Below are 21156 nucleotides of genomic sequence, written 5' to 3' on the forward strand. Positions count from 1 at the left end.
CAGGAGATAGAGTATAAGAACGCGTATATAAATATATGTATGCAGATGACTCGAACGGTTACAACCGATCAGGTCGGCGAGACGGGTGTCGACGCCTAATCACCCACACACACAGGGGAGCAAGATGGAGATTCTGCCAGAAGCACACGGGCGTTCCACGGAGCAGAATCAGCCTCTCGAGAACCTACGCAAAGAAAGCTTATGGAGAACGACAGAGGAGAGGTGCTCGGTCCCAGTCCGACAGCACTTCGTCCCCTCTAGCGCCCGATATCTTCTCTTCCCGTCTCCCTCTCTTTTATAGCTCAAGGAGGGAGGCCGCCTTGCCCGTTTACATCACATTAATTCTCTGTCCTTTCGGACAGAGATACTCCTAGATTCTCCCTATAGAATATTGCTACCTAGGATCTGACCTTTGTGCCTAGCTATATACTGTACCACAAGGGGCGTGCCCACGTGTAAGGGCCGGTTTACACACGCTATACACGGTTTGCGCCTGGGGACGGTTTTCTTCACGACAGCGTGCGTTCGAATCCCACTTCTGACAAGGTTTCGAATCGATACTCCTTACCTAGAGCTCGTGATCGACCTGGCCGAAAATGCTCACACAATAGTCAAGGTGGTTGAGTGGTCTAAGGCGCTAGAGTAAAATTTTGGTTCTCGAAAGGGAGCGTGTGTTCGAAACCCACTTTTGACAAGTTTTCGAATCGATACTCCTTACCTAGAGCTCGTGATCGACCTAGCCGATCACCCTATAGTTAGGGTGGCCAAGTAAAGTTCTGGTTCTCGAAAGGGAGCATGGGTTCGAATCCCACTTTTGACAATTTTTCGAATCTATACTTCTTATATAGAACTCCTGATGGACCTAGCCCAAAATGTTCACTCAATAGTTCGAATTCCACTTATGACAAGTTTTAGAATTGATACTCCTTATCTAGAACTTGTGATCGACTTGGCCGAAAATGCTCACCCAATAGTCAGGGTGGCTGAGTCGTCTAAGGCGCTAGAGTCAAGTTCTGGTTCTCGAAAGGGAGCGTGGGTTCGAATTCCACTTCTAACAAGTTTTCGAATCGATGCTCCTTACATAGAACTCGTGATAAACGTGGGAAAAAATGCTCACCTAACAGTCAGGGTGGCCGAGTGGTCTAAGGCGCCAGACTCAAGTTCTGGTTCTCGAAAGGGAGCGTGGGTTCGAATCCCACTTCTGACAAGTTTTCAAATCGATACTCCTTATGTAGAACTCGTGATAAACGTGGCCGAAAATGCTCACCTAATAGTCAGGGTGGCCGAGTGGTCTAAGGCGCCAGACTCAAGATCTGGTTCTCGAAAGGGAGCCTGGGTTCAAATCCCACTTTTGATAAGTTTTTGAATCAATACTCCTTACGTAGAACTCGTGATAAACTTGGCCGAAAATGTTCACCCAATAGTCAGGATGGCCGAGTGGTCTAAGGCGCCAGACTCAAGTTTTCGAATCGATACTCCTTACCTAGAACTCGTGATAGACCTGCCCAAAAATGCTCACCCAATAGTCAAGGTGGGTGAGTGGTGTAAGGCGCGAGATTGAAGTTCTTGTTCTTGAAAGGCAATGTGGGTTCAAAGGCCACTTCTCGAGTGGTCTAAGGCGCTAGACTCAAGTTCTGGTTCTCGAAACGGAGCGTGGGTTCGAATCCCACTTCTGACATTTTTGAATTGATATCTAATGCTCACTCAATAGTCAGGGTGGCCGAGTGGTCTAAGGTGCTAGACTCAAGTTATGGTTCTCAAAAGGGAGCGTGGGTTCGAATCCCACTTCTGACAAGTTTTTGAATCGATACTCCGTATCTAGAACTCGTGATAATTGACCGTGGCCCCAAAACGTTGAACGCATGTGTTGTATCCATATCTTCTTTGTGCCACAGATTTGTTGAATTAAAAACCGTTCACATTGAATGTCATGGTGTTGATACCCAAACTAGTGAACTAGACGCCTACTATAGGGCAAGTAGCTAAGAAGAAGTGTAGAGAACAAGAGTTGTTGAAACTAGCGTATTGGAAGATCAAACAACCGAAATAATCGTGAGTAGCTACGATGTTGTAGGTTTCTTCCTCTTGACTGAATTTGTAACCTTCGGTGGGAGACTCATTCTCCATACTTTCTCTTATCAAAGTAGACGTTACCAAAGAACACTGAATAGAAAGTATTAGATGTTACTTCAGCAATCCAACATGTGCAGTGAGGGTGGCTAAGTTGTCTAAGGTGCCAGTCTCAAGTTCTGGTTCTCGAAAGGTAGCGTGGGTTCGAATCCCATTGTTGACAAGTTTTCGAATCGATACTCCTCATTGTTTCTCAATGCCTTCGTGAAATCGGTGCAATCTTTCCGGATGTGGTCGTTGATGTCGATCACATGGAGGAACCCTACCATCCCTTCTGGCCTGGGCAATCTGGAGATCACGCACCATCTTGATGAGCTCTTCCAACGCCAGCCCGTCATCATACTCTTCTTTAGCCCCCACATCTTGTACATTCCAAGAGCCTTCCTACATGCCGCAACTGCCTCGTCCATGTTAATTCATGTTGTTTGTAGTAAGAATGGTGCCGGTGGCGGGAACAACCACCGAGGTGGTACATAATTCCACCTAACCTCAACGCCTGCATCTAACATTATAGGAATAGCTTACCAAACTCGACGAATTCTCTGTCTTTTCCTAGTAGTTGTGTTTCAAGAACCCTTATAACTGTCATAATCACCTTTAACTGTATGTACTAATAAGTTCCAAAAAGACTTTACTTGATCCACAACGTGAGTGTTTTCATCATTGTAATACTTGGAATACCTACTTTCCAAAGAACCCATGAAGCCAACGAGGAGACAATCTGCCAAACATAACTCCGCAAGAAGAACTTGATTCCCTGCAAGGAACTTGAAGTAGAATATACCTGAAAAGTTCTTATATGTAAAGACAAGGAAGAATGATGATAATGATAAAAAGTTCTTTGTTGATCCAACATTCCCCAAAAGACTGCAACCCATGTGATTTTTTTTCAAAATGTTTTAATTATATAAATGAGCACCATAAATGTACAACATAAACGTGCACCATAAATTATATACCAAATTCCTAGGTCCATTATGCATGATCCATTGCCACATCACATTGGCCATCACTTTGTGACTATTCAGGCTTAGATTACTACCACCGTTTGCTCCATTTGAGTTCACTCCTCCATTGCCGCCATTCTACACTCATTTGTTGCCATTGTTCGGTCATGGATTGTTGCCACAGTTTGATCCGACGGAGTTCACTCCTCCATTGCCACCATTATTCGGTCCTGGATTGCTGCCATTGTTCGATCCGACGGAATTCACTCCTCCATTGTTGCTATTCTACACTCAGTTGATGTCATATCCTCAACCTACTCCGGTTTTCTCTTGAATCAGCTCACCTCTACACCACGCTTCCGAAAAGGAAATCGTAAAGGGGAGGATAATGTCACAGACGACAGCCATGTCAAGATTTGAACCCTTCACCTCTTGTATATAATCAAGTGGTATGTTCTAACCAATACATCCAAATACATGACCATGTTATGTATATCTTAGTATATTATTACTAGATTATCTATTTCAAGTTGTAGGAGTTTGTAGAATGTTCTAGAGAGTTCTAGAATATTCTCCAGAATATTCTAACGTACTTCAACTCATAGTATAAATACTTGTAAGCTCCTTAGTCCCTTTCAAGGGATTCAACAACCAGTCATTGACACATCAATCTAGTATTCTTCTTTAGCCCCATCTTCTCTCCTTAATTTACATCTATGTCTTTATGCTCTTGTATTCTTCCTAGCGTCTTAAGTTCCTCAACTTGTCGCTCCCAACTTCCTGAGTTTCTAGCCTCATCACGTCTAGTTCCCTGTTCGTAACCTCATCAATCATAGCCTCGTCATTTGTGCTTTGTCATAGTCTAGGGTTGGTGTGTCGTGACAGTTTGAATCCCTTCCAACTAGAAGCATCACCCGTTTTCATCATTGCCCTTGCTTCTAGAGTTACCATCGTCGTCATCCTTGCTTCCAAAGTTACCATCATCAACATGCCTTTGTCTCCTATCTTCCTCGCCATCTCTATCTCCTAGTTTCTTCTCATCGTTGTCCTTGTCTTTTAGTTTCTCCTCATCATCGTCTCTGTTTTTTAGTTTCTTCTCATCCTCCACATATCTATCTCCGTGTTTCTTATCATTATCATCCCTATCTTTGCGCTTCTTATCATCTTCCACATCCCTACTTCTGCGTTTTTTGTCATTGCCATCTTTCTCCATGTGTTTCCTGCCGGTTTCATCTCTATCTATGTGTTTCTTATCATCATCATCCCTATCTATGTGTTTCTTATCACCTTCGTCCATGTCAATGTGTTTTCTATCATCATGCATATCTCTGTCTTTGTGTTTCTTTGTTTCCATCATTGCCATAGTCACAATCATTGCGTCCAGAGACGCTTTCTCAACATCATTGTCTTCATTGCTTTGTCTTCGACATCATTATCTTCAGCACCCCATGGTGTCGTCATCAACGTTACTTTGCGTCGCCTTCATTGACATCAAGTGTCCCAGTTCCCAGTGAGGACTGCACATGGTCGCTCACGCCCGTTGGTGTCCCAGTTCCTAGTGAGGACCGCACATGGTCGCTCACGCCCGTTGGTGTCTTAGTTCCCAGTGAGGACCACACATTGTCACTTACGCTCGTTGGTGTTCGTGTCTCCGATGAGGACCGCACATGGTCGCTCATGTCCGTTGGTGTTCATGTCTCTGGTGAGGATCGTACATGGTCGCTCCCGCCTATTGGTGTTCCTGTCACCGGTGAAGATCGTACATGGTCTCTCAAGCCCGTTGGTGCTTCAATTCCGGATGAGAATTGCACATGGTCGCTCACGTTCACTCGTGCTCCATTTTCCGGTGAGGACCGCACATGGTCAGCCACTCCTCAACCTACTCCGGTTTTCTCTTTCAGCTCACCCCTACACCATGCTTTCAAAGAGTTCTAGAATATTCTCCCAAATATTCTAATGCATGTACTTCAACTTGCAGTATAAATACTTGTAAGCTCCTTAGTCCCTTTGAAGGGATTCAACACCAGTCATTGACACATCAATCTAGTATTCTTGTTCAATTCCATCTTTTCTCGTTCTTCATGCTCTAATGTCATTCCTAGCTTCTTAAGTTCCTCGTAGCCTTGTCATCCGTGCTTCGTTTGAATCCGCGATTGGTGTGTCCGTGACAGTTGCCACCATTGTTCGGTTCGGGATTGTTGCCACTGTTCGATCTGATGAAGTTCACTTCTCCATGTCACCATTGTACCCTCATTTGCCGACACTGTTCAGTCCTGGATTGCTACCACTGTTCGATCCGACGTAGTTCACTCCTCCATTGTCACCATTGTACTCTCAGTTGCCACCATTGTTCGGTCCTGGATTGCAATAATTGTTCGCTCCAATTGGTAACCATTGCATCTACATCTTCGTCTGTTGATTATCTTGTGTATTGTTGTGTATAATCTTCGTCTATCAATAACTGGTTTGCATGTGGTTTAGTAACTAGCTACGTGTCTATTTTTTGTTTCAATTTACTAATGCATATGTCAGGCCAAATGGAATGTTTGCAAACGTATGAAAAAGAATGTTTGCAAATGCATTCAAATATATTAGGTACTATGATAATAACTGAACTACGACAACTACTCTTTAGTCTAATTACAAAAATGTCCTAAACCTAGTTTGTCCCAAAAATAAACAACCACTCTCGTTGTTCGTGGCCAAATGTCCAAACCACATAACATAAACAACCACTCTCGTTGTTGGTAGCCAAATGTCCAAACCACATAACATAGGAGACTTGTTTTCCATTTGGCAGTTCGTGTGGTCGGTAAATATTAGGGGCGAATTTACGAGTGAAGCGAGGTAGACTCCAAGGGAGGCTCTGGGGGAATGTCGGGTTGTACGAAGGAGCAACGTTGGGATCAAGTATTGTTTGTCAGGGCCATACGAAGGATCAATCAATATTGTTTGTGGGCCAAGCGAAGAGAAAGCGGGCCAAGAAAGTGAGTGGAGTTGGAGCGCACCTCGTGGACACAAGAAAAATAATGTGTGCAAGGAAGGAGTATGTGGTTCACACCCCATTTGCCCACAACCATTCAATTTTAAAACACACCCCACTCCTCTCACTTATTCTTTCACTCATGTGGACTAAAATATCTGAGAAATAGAAAGACCAAAAGAAACAGGGCTTCCCAAAACATCTCCCATTCTCCATCAAAAAACAGGGGAGAGGAACAGGGCAGGAAAAAACAAGTGAGATTGATAGGAGGTAGGAGGGTGAGCTGATGGATACTCTCAGAATAAGCAGCATGCCATCGCCATCGCCATCGCCATGCCCATCTCCATCTAAAGTCTTGATTCTTCCATGTGATCGAACCGTGTTTCCCCAAGTTCTCATGAAAGGCCTCAAACAGAAGGATTGTAATACAAAGAATCCTTGTGTGGTAGGAAGCCAACGAGAGGATTTATGCCTCCGTATAGTTGAATCTCGACTTCCGGAGGCTCGGTTGGGTAGATCCAACGGTGGAGCTGGAGTCCTCGAACGGCCTGGATTCGATCAGTCCCAGGTCTATCAGGAGCCCGGAGTTGAAGAAGGTAACCCTAAACCCCTCTATGCGTGTGCTGAACATTACAGTTTTTAAAATGTGATCCTTTCCTTGTTTATATCATTAAAAGAGAATGCTCAGTAGCTGTTTTTTTAAAAGAGAAATGGTCACGTTTGGTTCAGAAATTGAACATCATAGCTTCTAGAATGTGGTCATATTTGCTGCATATTGTGAAGATTATAAAACGGAACAAATGGTCTCCTTTGGGTCACACCATGAAGATTATAGCTTCTCAGCATGGTCATAGTTGGGTTTAGCTCATGAAGATTATAATTTCGTATTGCTCATGTTTGATATATGCCATGTTGATTTAGAGGCTTATAAAAAGTTTCTCATATTTGGTTTATACCATGAAGATCGTCACTGTTAAACGGTGATCATAATTGTTCTACGTTCTAGATAAAATCCAGAAGGGCTGCAGAGGAAAAACCCAAGTAGTTTTATTGCCATATTTTAAAATATTATAATCTCTCATGCTCAGAGCATCAGTACGGACATAAGTTCATCCTCTGTAATTTCATGTCCATTGTTAGAATATGATATATTTTATCTCATGCTCAGAGCATCATTATTGGATAACATGATTGGTTCCTCTGAAACTTGCTTCTTTTTGGCTTCTACGTGGAGGAGGCCAGCTCTGCTAGTGGTTGATATCATCCAGGCAGATGATTCTCTTCATCATCAGTGAAGTATTATAGGATCTGCCACCGGAAACTCTGGAGGAACCCCCTTCTGGCTTGTGGGATTTTGAAAATATTACATTCAACAAACGTATCACAGGCTAACTTCTTCATACTCTTTTCCCAAACCCAGAAATGATCCTCAGAAAATTATCTTCGAAGACCAAGCTTGCATAGAGTTCGCCACTCAGAGGAAATGAAAACCTAAATCCAGACATACCTTACTTTAAAAGTAGAAGTCTCTCCTTTGCTGATTTTAATCTAGACTATATCTCTTAATACTATGGATAGTGACAATAACATTGTGACCTGTGTATACCATTCTGGTCATTCTGAGATTCTTAAGTTCCTCTTATGAAGGAGGCATGTGCTTGGAAGCACCTTGTCTGCCATCCACTATGTGGGTGGAAGGCCAGAAGACAAGCATAATCAAAAATCTACTCTTAAGGAGGTAGCAGAAATGCTCCCCGGACCCTTAAGACATAGGACAGTCCCTGGAAAAATGTAAAACATGTTTTCTCATCCTTCTCATTGACATTCACTTTTGTTTGACATTTACATGAAGATGATGATATTCATGTCAATGAGTTTGAAATCGACAGGAGGAGAAATGGGAAAGCTGATGCAAAAACGCAAATCGGGAGGAGGCAATCGATATCGGGTTTTACTTTTGGATCATGAGAAACACACTGAATCTCGAGGTGAGTTACTCACATATTTTGAGGTTTTCATGGCAACTTTATTATTATTATGCCTCAATGATAATCACGTCTTTATAGAAAATGAATTCAAGACCTCATTATTAGAAGGTAGAAAGTTCAATATATATCGTGTAGAATTGGCAAATTCTTGATTTGTGAGCTCTTGGAGTTTATGAAGATGAAACTGGAAAATAGATGTTCTTTTGCAAATACGAAGAACCTTTTCTAGAGCACTGATTTGTAGCTCAGTCCTTGGCTCTGTGTGCACAATTCTCATGATCAACCCATAGACTACCACGCATATCAAGGAGAGCCGTAAATTTAAGAGTGTAGGAATAACATAGAGAGATGTGCACAAGGGTTACTTACCCTTTACATGCCTATAAATTCTTTGAACCCATGATACAAAAATATTGTATTCTGATTTAGCAAACCAATACCCGAAAATGCTTAAGCATACTGCCTGTTGAGATGGGGAACTCATCAAGCCTCATCCTCTTGGGCCAGCGTGCAGCCATTCTTTCTTTAACATCTTTATTTCTCAAATCTACAAGTGTATCCCCCTTGTCACCTGCATCTTAAGTTTGTCTTGGTTTGAAACAGAGGTCTATGTCCACACTCTAGGGCACGCCCAGATTAGCTGATAGTGAAGAAAATGTAGGTATAGTGCCATGAAATGTGCACAAGTGTATCTAGTGAGCCCTTTATATCCTGATAAACTCTATGATGTACAGACTAGCCCTTTTCATATAATCGAAGAAACTGTAGGAATAATGAACAGAGATGTATACACAATTGTTGTAATCCTGTTAAGTGCAAGGTTTATCTATGCCAGATGATATCATCAAAGGTCGTCTAACCTAATACTCAGAAATATTTCTAGCCAGATATTGATAAATGTAGTTATGCATATTGCTCGTAACAATTTATTTGCATCATCGTTCTTTCTTGATCCATTCGAATTGTGCAGTTACATCTGCACTTCCAAAGGCGGTGCCCACCATAACAGTTGATGAAGCAAGAAAATGTTTCTTTGTCTCTCGAGAGAAGGGAGTTGGAATTGTGACAGTCACAGTGAAGGTATGTTGTTATGTGTGTGCATGCAGTCTATAGCATAATGCTATATAATTTTGAGATACCAATGGTTAGTTACACAATTTCATGGTGCAGGAACATGCAGAATTCTATGCCCAAATGATGGCCCGTAGTGGTCTACGATCTGGAATTGAACCTGATGCTGATACAATGTAAAATTTATGGTTTTGATTGGTTGATCAAGGCTGTGTATACATTCATTGAGATATTTATAGTTGGGTCTGAGAAATCTGAGTGCAATGCCAGATATATGTAATAGGGCCTATGATGGCCTATAAGATATAGTACACCCAGAAGTTTTGACATCTTTATATACTTTGTGATTTTTGAGAAGAGGCTTGGCAAAGCACATCAATCTTGATTATGTTAAACCTTGACTACGGGACTCGGGAGAACCAAACAAGCACACTTGAGTTGCATATAATATACATGCATGTGAATCAAAATCAGTCATCTGGAGAAATCTGCACCCTCACATTGCATACCCTGGAAATTCAATAGTAACGGCTTATGAGATATAATAATGTGCTCAGAAGTTTTTATGGTGTCATATACTTTCTTTTACAATATTTTGAGAAGAGTCTTGGCGAAGCACATCAATCTTGATTATCTTAAGCTTTAGCTATTAGAGATACATTTGCATGTGTAGGAGCAACATCCAAACAAACACACTCACATTGCATATCATATATGTACATTCTTAAGAAATAACATCAGACATATGGGGAAATCTCTACCCACACATTCCATAAAATTAATAAGAGACTAGTCAAAGCACATTAATAATGATCTCTTGAACCACAAGTAAAGTTGTTTTTACACATTTGGGTTGCAATATAATGCAAGCATGAAATATAAGAAATGATTCCAAGATTAGGATCAATGCATGTTGATTATGCAAGCATGCATGGAAGCATAAACATATTTATTGTGCATTACATTAATACTTTTGCTTCACCATTGGAAATTAGACAATGCATAGCTATCTGATTGTTGGATGCATGTGAAAAAGGCTGGCTACCCGCAACAACGCTGAGTTTAATTGCACTTAATAGAGAGGACTAAATCACAATTTTCTACTCCATTTTTAAGGAGATAATAATGGGAACCTAAGGTTGGTGACCCTTTTAGAATATTGGGAAGTATTTAGCCAAGGTTAGTCTAATTCAAGCACAAGTCTTTATAGATTGTTGCTCTTCCTATGCAAAGGAAACACCCACATAGAATAATGAATGGCATGCTTGCCCATGGAATGAAATATCAAATCCCTCAATCAACTCCTTAGAAGTTGAATGGCAACACAATTTCAAGTTCAAAAGATAGATACTATGGAAATCTCATGTTGTTGGAAAGGTGATTAAGGTCCCATTGATAGAAAAATGAGTTTAGGTGTAAGAGAAGACTATTGACTCAATAAAAGGAGTTAAAGACCACAAACGTGGACAAGAATACACCATCCATGGCATGAATGACAACAAAAAATGCATCGAGATCGTTATTGAAATGACACTTAAGATAATGCACAAAAAGACAATATTTGGGTTGTTATTGAAGAACAGTTGTCATGATGCGTTCAATTCCCCAATTTATAACCCTTCCTAATTTCGCAGACAAGTGCATATATGGTGTGTGAGGCATGAGGGCTTCATGAGATGGGAAAAGCATAAAGCATATGAGTAGAGACCTTGAGAAGACCTCTCAAACTTACTAAGGAGGTTCCTGCCAGGTGTTAAATGCAGATGCTGATTTGTGATAGGAAATGCATGTGAGACATGTGTAAGTTTTGCTTTTGATGTAATCCTGAAGAGATAATGGCACAACTATTTTACACATTAACATACATATATAAGGACTAAGTAAGGGTAGAGAAGAGACATACAGAAGCAGCAGCAGAAAAGAAACAAGAGGAAACAGGGGAGGAATCATGCAGAGTGTGAAAGAGAAGATGAGCAATGTGGGAGCCAAGGTGCAGGAGAAGGTAGAGGAAGGCAAAGCTTCAGCACAAGAGAAGGTAAAGATTAGATTCATTTCCTTTATACATTTCCTTGAAGGAAGGACTGTGATCGTGATGGTTAATCCTTGATGGTGATTAGCAATCCTAAATCACAATTAGCATTGCTTAATTGTGAAAGTAGGAGGTTTTGGCATTTGTGAAGTACTCTTTTAACATTACTCCAGACTCCTTGATCATGATTAGCAATCCTCGTGGTCATGGTTAGCAATCCTTAAATACAATGGTATATTAGCAATCCTTAATAGGTATGTATGTTTTGTGGTTGTTAGCAATCCTTAAATACAATGGTATATATGTTTTGTGGTTGTTAGCAATCCTTAAATACAATGGTATATATGTTTTGTGGTTGTTTTGTGGTTGTTAGCTGTTTTGTGGTTGTTTTTTTAAGTATGAGAAGATGATTAGCAATCCTTAATAGGTATGTATGTTTTGTGGTTGTTTTCAAGTATGAGAAGATGACGGCCCACGACAAAGCTGAGAAGAAGATGGCTCACGAGAAGAAGGAAGCTCGGCAGGACGAAGCGAAGCTCATGGAGCATGAGAAGAGGGCGGAGAATGCGGCCCAAACGGCGGCCCATTCACATGGACACCACCACCTCGGGCACCACGAGGGGCCACCGGGAACGGGAACGGGTGCGCAAACATTTGCGCACTCGGAGCAAGGGGCCATTTCGCACCCCGTCACACCTGGCACCACCAACTTGCATAGCTCCAACCCTCCGACTTCTCACACTAACTATGTGAACACACCCCATCCCATGAGCACCGCCACCACTCCCAATTATCCACCCAAGTCTTAAAAAAAAAGAGTTTCCCGATTTGATTTTCTAATATTTTGCTAATGGATGCACACCCTTGTTGATATGTTTAAAAAAAATCTCTCATTTAGCTAGTGTTGTTTGATGCACTCTTGTATATATTGTCTTTTTTTCCCCCATGACTTATATTTGGTGGGATACTTATCAAATTAATGGTATTATCATGTTTCTTATTTTTTTGTCCAAATATACTATCTATGAAAGAAGGTTGTGCAATCTAGTGGATCTCAATTACAAGATCGAAGTTTGGTTGAGAGTTTTCTTTACTTACACAATGTCTTGATTACAGTTTTCAAGTAGTTGTGGGCTTCTTATTATCAAATTAATGTTATTATCAGAGTTTTGTCCAAAGATATTATCTATGAAAGAAGGTTGTGTAATCTAGTGTATCTAAATCCAGTGTGAATCTAAGATGCAATGTATACAATTCCTTCCATCAAACTTGTGCCATGCATGGATTATTGCTCGAACCATTTACTCAAAGGATCATGGACTTGTTGAAAGAGTATGGGTTCTTGGAGTTGTTTCAAGAGGTGTAAATGCCCAATGATAAAAAGTGACATGCACAAGATTTGCATAAGATTTGCACCGTGTGAGTTTTGGTCATGCAAATATATTTTCTAAGAGGGTTTCTCGTTTATAAATCTAGAGATAGGAAGATCCAATTGGGATTATGCCTTAAAGTTGCTTTTTCCAACCAAATTAGTGCGATTGAAACTACCACAATGAATGGAAGCTATGACCATGATAGTCAATGTACAAACTAATATGTAATGAATGTAAAGGTTATTTGCTTAAGTGCTATGGATTTTGATGTGTGGGTTAGTGTAAGGTGGTGGAGCATCACACATTTTTCTTATATTAGTTGCAAACTTGCAAGCAATGTTGTAATTGAAGTACGTGAATCAAGTCCACAACAATATGTAGAATGCTTCGATATGAGTATTTCAATGCTTGTAATACAACAAACACGACATGACAAGAAGGCATGGGAAAAGTACCAGGATACCCCTAGAAGTTCGTCTATTTACCATTTACCAGAATGCCCTGTAAGTTTCAAATTTACCAAACTACCCCTATGTCTAAAAAATTACACTTTATAAAGTAATTATACACTTAAATCTATAAGCCCTATTTACGAAAGATGGAAGAAATGGACTCGAACTAACTAAGTCCTATTTATCAAATATTTGAGTGTATAATTATTTTATAAAGTGTAATTTTTTGGACATAGGGGTAGTTTGATAAATTTGGAACTTCCAGGGGCATTTTGGTAAATAGACGAACTTCCAAGGGTATCCTGGTACTTTTCCCTATAAAAAATGGGTTGCTTGTACCATCCAATCCTTATTCGACAAGATTCTCGGTCATCAGTGTTGGTTTGCCCCTATTGCTTCCTAAAGCCTAGATGCTTCACTGATTAATCGATTCGTGCCAATTTACCACCTTTCAATTCAATTTGATTCAAAACGTCATGTCTTCAACAAGAAGAAACTCCAACCCATACATACTTCAAGCTAAAACATGGTATAGTCTTGAAGGGGTTCCCAAATGCATGCCAATTGCCAAAGGCAAGTCTTTTTTTTGGGTCCTTTCAAGGATAGGAACCATCTCCAATGCCTTTGAATTAACTATCCATACAACCAAATGGTGACATATGTGCGAGTCCATGACTGATTGACTGATTTGGCTAGCATATGTGCAAGTCCATTACTGGCTAGCTGAGCACTCTGAAAAGCGCTCCACTCTATATCAATCACATTTCCAAGAGAATCAGTACAAATGCTTTGTCTTTCTTTGCACATGCGATCGAAGGCGCACTTCTATCCCATACATCTCAGATTCATTCTTGGCTTATTAAGTACAAACGATGCGAATAATACCCATCGAGGAGTATACACACAAACACACACACACACCTCAGGAGGTCTCGAGGTCAAATCCGGGGATCTCCATTTGTTGCGACAAGAGGATTAAGTGTGTGAAGGGATTTTGATTATTATTAATAATAAGGCTTTCTTCACTCATAGCTGAAGCCGAGGGGCACAGAATGAACGTCTCAGCAGCTATGGCGACCATCGCGCAATTCTACTCTGTTCCTTCCTCCTCTTCCTTTTCTTCTTCTCCTTCAAATCACCCCGTGAATCAAGTGAGTTCAGGATTATACTACATAAGCATTTGTTCTCTAGACTAATTTTTCCTGTCTCAATTCGCTATTCACAAAAGAACCATTTCCAGGGTTTCTTGATGGTGAAATCTAGAAAGAGCACGCTCAAAGGAGCTCCTTTAACATCACTATACGGTCTTTCGTTCTCTGTTGTCGCTCATTCGTCACAGCAAGACATAAGGTCAACTACTAAGGTATGCAGAGCATGCTATATTGTGAGGATAGATAATGTTGCAATTTCATTCATCCTGGATATAGACAATGCTATTGACTTATCTGTCCATGAAATTGATAGTTTTACTACGTTATCCATATTGGAAACAGAAAGTGATTCTGCAATCTAATCCATCTTGTAAATAGACAATTCTACAATCTTATCTACTTCCAAAAGAGATCGGATTGTAGTTTTGTCCGTCTTTGAAATATATTAATTTACAAGTCTATACATATTTGAATGCTGTTACAGGAAGGGGAGAATATGGATATGCCTACAATTTCAGTTTCAGTGTCAGTTGTATCATCCATTTCATCAATCCCTTCTGAAGATTGGGACCTTTGTGCAGTTGAATCTGTTGGGGAAGATTCACTTAATCCTTTTCTTATGCACGCATTTTTATCAAGTTTGGAGGATAGTTCATCGGTGACAACCGTAAGATGTTTCCCATTGTCTTCTGTATCCTTAAAGAAAACACAAGGAAGATTATTCTCTTTGAGATCATTAAATCAGAAGTTAACTACCACTTGCCTTGTATTTTCTTTGTTAAAACCATTCATATTTCGACATTGAGATCGTTGAACTGAAACTTATTGACCACTTTGCACATTCTTTTGTGTGAAAGACATTCATATTTTGACTTTATAATAATTAAACCAACAGTTAACTATCATTTTTTCTTATAAAATAGCTTTACCATCATTAATTTTATATCCTAAATTATTGTGCAGAAAAAAGGATGGGCCCCTCAACATTTGGTGGCAAGAGATGATGCTGGTACCATTCTGGGAGTTGTGCCTCTCTATCTTAAAAAGTTAGTATGTTCTCAAATAATAGTGTCTTATTTGTGCGTGGATTGCTTTATGGATGATTATTGTTACACATGATAAGAAGATTTTTTTCAACTTCTCTTGTCTAGTGAACGAACCTCCATGAGGTTTATTCTGCATTTCTTCCTTATTTGTACATGAAATGGCATTTTGGCAAATAATATTACACCTCGACATGAGAGGATTTCTTCAGCATTATTCTGATTAATGAGTGAACTTATGGGGAGAGTTCTGCATTTATCTTTCGTTCTATTTATGGCATCTGCATTTTTTCTCCATGAGCAAGTTGCATAGATGTCTTCAATAGTGTTTGGTTAAATAGAAGAATTCAGAAAATTTAAATGAAAGTGTATATAGACATTTACTAGTATTTTATGAGAGTATTCTTCAACTGATGTTTATGCAGTCATTCTTATGGAGAGTATGTGTTTGATCACGCTTGGGCCAATGCTTTTCATCACTTTGGTGGATCCTATTACCCAAAATTGCAGAGTTGTGTGCCATTCACCCCTGTGACAGGTCCCCGGATACTTCTTCGTAATCATCCATTAAGGGATACTGTGGCTGATGGAATATTGCAATCAATGCAAGAGCTTGCACACCAAGTAAGTTTTGTTTACTCATGTTGGGTTACCCTTTTGATGTTTCAAATTGGGATTATAATGCGCAATTGTATATGTTATCAGTTCAAGGTATCATCCTTGCATGTTACTTTTCCAACAGAAGAGCAATGGAAAAAGATGGGTGATGCTGGATTTCTTCAAAGAGTTGGGATGCAGTATCATTGGCTTAACCATGATTACAAAAGGTGTGGTTAAAATTTTGGATTTAAACTTTGTATTTGTTGATCAGAAAGTTCATGCTTTAGAGGCAACAACAGGTATGCCCTCATAATGATACTCACTAGTAAAGTTGAGTGCCTACAGTGAGTATGTGTGTGCCACAATATTACAAGTTTGGATTTGACAAATTGATCTTATTGCAACTGCATTTCCACAAACTTTGTGCTACTAACTTTGAGTTGATGGTGTGACTTTCCAGTTTTGATGATTTTCTTATGGACTTGAAACAAAGTAAAAGAAAAACAATTCGACAAGAACGCAAAAAGGTGATAATCTTGTATGTTTGGGGTTTTAATTGCGACTTCTGAATATTTATTGACATCGGACGTTTTAGAATTCTAATCCTGGAAATATTTTCAAGGTGCAAGCCCAAGGTATAAGTTTCAAGCGATTGCGTGGAGCTGAAATAATGGTATGTTTTAGGATCAACATTGCTCTCATGTAGTTTGTTATTGTTTCAAAGTATGACTGTGAAGTTTGCTTGTGTTTTCTTTAAAGCAAAATCAGGAATTTCGCTGAAGTAAGCCTCTTCGCATATGAAATAGAAAACGAAACTGACTTCCCCAAATTACATATCTATGCCAAATGTGCTGTAATCTCATACATAGTCACAATTGAGGCTGAACACAAGCTCAAAGTTAACTAAATTTTATTCCTACAATTGTTGAAGCAAGAGATGCGGATTTAGAAGAGACACATACCATGTCTTTAAATTTGTTAGAAAAACCGTGTTCTACAACTTGTTCAGGGTTTAGAAGTAGATATTATGAGAACCAAACGTTTATATCTATAAATTTGGTGGATCTCCGTCCACAAGTAGTGTGAGGGCTTAGAGGAGACGTTGCAAGGACCGAAGTATTAGAAATTGGATCCAGATGGATTTGATGTATTTGGATAAAACTAATCTTTTTTCAGCCTTAGTATAGTTTTGAACTTATGATTGTTTACATCTGGTATATCATCTCTGAAGTCATCAATAATTCATTGGAAGAGCTCCTTCCCGCGTGTTCCATTGAGAAATTTCACGAAGGTGGCAGAAAGGTGCAGACAATAATGTGTTGAGAATAGTTTGTGTTGAATTAGAGAAGTTTGTGTTTTTTTAGAAACTTTAGGCGTTAATCATGATGATGTTAGGCTGGTGGGATCCACATATGCTACTAATAAAGGTTGGGAACTGGGCCATACATCGTAACTTTTAACTGATTGTATGAGATTCTACCAAGATTGCTATATCTATTTCAAAAATGTGAAGTATTTAAATACTTGAGAAGCGGTTTTTGGTTGTCTACACATGTGTTGTGTATGTCCCATTTCATTAGCTTATGCATGGTAATTAAAAGATAACTAACAGCTTTGAGACGTTATTTTTGTAGCTGTGGAAACCCATGTTTCAGGAACCGCGTGGTGGCTCTAGATAATAAATAGCATCTGGATTGTGTAGTGATGTTGCAGTCTCAGTTTTTTATGCAATTTTAAACATTTCCTGATTATCTGGATTTGTCACATGATTTAGTCCGTTTTCAATTTTATTGGGAGCTCTATGAAGTTGGCTTTAGCGATTTGGTGTAAAATTGTAAAGATGCATGTCATAGATAATGTTGATCATGGACCACTTGTCTATGGCCTAGAGGAGGCAGGATCTGTTGTATTTCTTTCTGAATGAAAATTGATTACAGGCACATCATTGGGATTCATTTTACAACTTCTATCGGAATACAACTGATAACAAGTATGTCATTTGCCTCCTTGAAAATGTTTTGAGGTCAAAATAACCACAATGATTTATGTTCATAGTTGCATGAAATGGTTGTTTCCTGCTTGGGAAGTGATCTGGTTGTTTCATGCAGCCAATTATTTTTTAAAATCTGCCTTAAAACTAAAATTTTCGTGGGATGAAAGTTTCTTTTTACTTGTTTTATCATGCTGTTTCAGGGAATATATATATTTATATATGTATGTATGTATGTATGTGTGTGTGTGTGTATGTGTGTGTGTATGTATGTATGCATCTGTATCTGTATATATGTGTGTGTGTGGTATGTATGTATGTATGTATGTATGTATATATGTATAAACACACATTTATTTATCTATTTGACAGTGTCCAAATGGAATTAAAGTGCATGTGGTTCATGCATGTATATTGCATAGATAGCTCATGGTTATATATTTTTCAATACTAGATAAAATAATAATAATTTGGTGCTTCCATTTTGTTGGCAGTTTTGGAAACATACAGAGGCGTTTCTGCCATGCATATAAATCTTAGAATAAAAGTCTGTTGTTTTTTGTTTTGTCTCCGCTTCGGGAAACTTACAACCACAATTCTTCCACAGTTTGAGTTTGTATTTAGTATCACTAAACATGTCACCAGTAACTTTACTCTCATGTGGATATTTCAACCAAAATCTTATATTACTCTTGAATTCCACAGCATTAGAGGTTGAGCATAACTTAATTTAGAGTAACTATCTAGTGTTTAACTAGGTTAAACCAAACCTAGTTAAGGCAGGTACTGGGGTTAGAGCATTTGCGGTTATATAAGAAACTCATTGGGTCAGTAATGATTCCTTGTGTTCTCATGCTTCATTGTCCAGCTGTACGGTTTGGCTGATCAAGCCTAATGTTCTTATCAGCCTCTTTACCTTCAACGGAAGCTAAAACATTCCTCATTTTATGTTTTTACAAACTCGTAATTTTTTCTTTGGCTGTTGAGATTCACATTCAGAGTTTAATATGTCCTTTTTGTCTTTTATGAGGCACCTCTCCTCATTGCTATGCCATTTCATGAACGATGCATTTCTTCTTTTGTGTTGGGGCTGTACCCTACCGGCAAGCCATGTTTTTTTATTTATCCCTGCATCAGGGTTCAATGTCATCTGGTCCACCAATATACTATATGAAATTGTGGAACGTGGCCTTCTCCATCTTACGACCTTGCCAACTTAGCTATATTTCTCTGTCACGAGTGACAGTTTTTTTCTGTTTGGTTCAAAATGTAGTTTTTCTTTGTCTGAATAGGAGCTTGGTTGTTGCCAGTTGGAAGTGGTAACTCCCAATCGATGGCTTACAGTTCAATGTTTTGAACCACAAGGTCATTAACCTCTCTTTGAGATCTGTAGTTTGATCAATGTTATTCTATGTTCTTTACAGATGGGGTCAGGCATACTTGACGAGAGAGTTCTTCCACATGCTAGGTTCTCGAATGGGCGACCGTGTCTTACTCATCATGGCTGAGGAGCAAGATCAAGACATTGCTGGAGCATTAAACTTAATAGGAGGGGATACACTTTTTGGTCGGTTATGGGGATGCCATCCAGATACATATTATCCAAATCTTCATTTTGAAACTTGCTATTATCAGGTCAATAGTGTAATAATTCAGTGCTCCCTAATTCATCGCCTCCAATTTGTAGCCATCCTTTAAAGTTACACTTTTGATCTAATGGTAGGCTATTGATGCTGCCATTGAATGGAAATTGAAGAAAGTAGAAGCTGGTGCCCAAGGAGAACATAAAATTCAGCGAGGCTATATGCCTACTGCAACGTATAGCTCACATTACTTCACCAATAGCACGTTCAAAGAAGCTGTTAGAAATTTCCTGAAAGAAGAATCATCACAGGTAACAACAATCCACATTCAAAAGGAGATACAGCCAAATTTCTTTTCAGCATGTTTTAAAGGACCACTTTATGGAATTGCAGGTGAATTTTGCTATGGATATTCTCGCAGATTCTGGTCCCTTTAAGGAGCAGCAAGCCTCTCAACAAAGCTGACATTGTTTGAAGAAAATGTACATAAATTTAATTCTCTAAAAGGGGAAACCGATTCATAGTACAGATTAGATATTGAAGGACAAAGACTGTGATGTTTAAAATCCAGTGTACAATTTGGCAAGTTCTTCACATTGATATGTTCAAGATTGAGCAAATTTGATGCCTTGTAAATATACACATTTCACAATCTTGTTTAATTAAGCATTATATAATATCAAATTTTCATAAAGTTCATAGGATGGTTTATCACTGGACTAATCGCACCAAATGATCCTTGTTCACCTATTTTCTTCTTTATGTGGACGAGGATCTAATTGATCTAACATTTCTTACATCAATTAAACCTGTCATCCAAGATTGAAATGTAAAGCATCACATAGGCTCGAATGATCTAAAATTGGTTGCTTTCATCCATATAGATCTGTCTTGATAGAATCCTAGTAGTTCACAACAACACGAATCCTCAGAAGGAAAGGTACAATGTATTCCAATCATTGAGCTCTATCATGTACCGTAACATTATCCCAATCAGATATTGGCTTGCATCCAAACCTTTTCAAGGATTCATGGTATGGGATAATTGGTGTTTTGTAGAAATCAATATTTTGCACATTAATATTCTAAAACTAGATACATATAAGTCTCTTACATGGCATTCTCGTGTCAACTTGTAAGTCTATCCCTATATATAGCTATGCTTTATCACGTGTGTGGCCAAGATCAATATATAATCATTTGGAAATTTACCAAAATATCCCTATATGATTATTTGAATTCCTAGAATGTGCCCTAGATAAAAGATCAAGATTATTTATTATATTGCCCTTTTCTCTCTCTTATTTCTCACTATGTTTTCTTCCTTCTCCCTAATCTCTAGAAGTGAAAGGGGAAATAGATGCACTAGCCAAAGATCTAAATTTACGTATTTTGGAAAATGAGGAAGAACAGGAATTTCATAAGACAAATGAATAGACAATTGTGATCAATTGCCTCGGAAGGTTAAGTATGACTTGTGGGGCCAACAATGAGACATTTTCTCATAGCGTGTGTGAAATTGAGTAGTAACAACACTCCCATGTTCAACAATGCTACAAATAGAACGTTGCAATTGAGAAGTGAACATTGTGAAGGTGTGCAAGGATTGAACGGGATTGATGATGTGTGGAAAGCCGACATTACGAAGGGGTTGGGTGGAGCGGGGTGTGTGTGTGTGTGTGTGTGTGTGTGTATGGAGGCGAGACACTCAATCAATTAAACACACGGACTTAAATGAGGTAGATATCGGCATAACCAAACATGAGTCTCGTCTTGCATGTGCCCAAAACAGAGCCAAACTTCGTGGTATTCAATC

The 21156-nt window shown here is 39.2% G+C and overlaps 3 protein-coding genes and 4 non-coding genes across 7 annotated transcripts; all 7 read left to right on the forward strand.

Annotated features, from left to right (window-relative positions):
- The first annotated feature begins 1123 nt into the window (after nt 1-1123).
- Nucleotides 1124-1207, forward strand: TRNAL-CAA (transfer RNA leucine (anticodon CAA)). Its single transcript has one exon. It is a non-coding gene; the product is annotated as a tRNA-Leu (tRNA).
- Nucleotides 1208-1273: 66 nt separating this feature from the next.
- TRNAL-CAA (transfer RNA leucine (anticodon CAA)) lies at nt 1274-1357 on the forward strand. The gene has a single exon. It is a non-coding gene; the product is annotated as a tRNA-Leu (tRNA).
- A 66-nt stretch (nt 1358-1423) lies between these two features.
- TRNAL-CAA (transfer RNA leucine (anticodon CAA)) lies at nt 1424-1678 on the forward strand. Its single transcript has 2 exons — nt 1424-1461; nt 1633-1678. It is a non-coding gene; the product is annotated as a tRNA-Leu (tRNA).
- A 32-nt stretch (nt 1679-1710) lies between these two features.
- On the forward strand, nt 1711-1794 carry TRNAL-CAA (transfer RNA leucine (anticodon CAA)). Its single transcript has one exon. It is a non-coding gene; the product is annotated as a tRNA-Leu (tRNA).
- Nucleotides 1795-6288: 4494 nt separating this feature from the next.
- Nucleotides 6289-9520, forward strand: LOC147867787 (ATP-dependent Clp protease adapter protein CLPS2, chloroplastic-like). The gene is made up of 4 exons (XM_087315593.1): nt 6289-6656; nt 7950-8048; nt 9019-9128; nt 9219-9520. Exons 1-4 carry the CDS (start codon nt 6347-6349, stop codon nt 9297-9299), a joined length of 600 nt encoding a protein of 199 aa, XP_087171719.1. The 5' UTR covers nt 6289-6346; the 3' UTR covers nt 9300-9520.
- A 1454-nt stretch (nt 9521-10974) lies between these two features.
- LOC147867788 (uncharacterized) lies at nt 10975-12018 on the forward strand. Its single transcript, XM_087339627.1, has 2 exons — nt 10975-11154; nt 11604-12018. Exons 1-2 carry the CDS (start codon nt 11068-11070, stop codon nt 11955-11957), a joined length of 441 nt encoding a protein of 146 aa, XP_087195753.1. The 5' UTR covers nt 10975-11067; the 3' UTR covers nt 11958-12018.
- Nucleotides 12019-14000: 1982 nt separating this feature from the next.
- On the forward strand, nt 14001-20037 carry LOC147867789 (acyl-CoA). The gene is made up of 12 exons (XM_087315594.1): nt 14001-14124; nt 14214-14336; nt 14609-14791; nt 15088-15170; nt 15593-15791; nt 15873-15994; nt 16228-16294; nt 16390-16440; nt 17705-17757; nt 19182-19392; nt 19481-19651; nt 19734-20037. Exons 1-12 carry the CDS (start codon nt 14026-14028, stop codon nt 19803-19805), a joined length of 1434 nt encoding a protein of 477 aa, XP_087171720.1. The 5' UTR covers nt 14001-14025; the 3' UTR covers nt 19806-20037.
- The last annotated feature ends 1119 nt before the right edge of the window (nt 20038-21156 follow it).

Source organism: Azolla caroliniana, unplaced genomic scaffold (genome assembly GCF_043228905.1).
Source record: "Azolla caroliniana isolate FFs.n. ecotype wild unplaced genomic scaffold, voAzoCaro1.0.p SCAF_2, whole genome shotgun sequence".
Classification (NCBI taxonomy): Eukaryota; Viridiplantae; Streptophyta; class Polypodiopsida; order Salviniales; family Salviniaceae; genus Azolla; species Azolla caroliniana.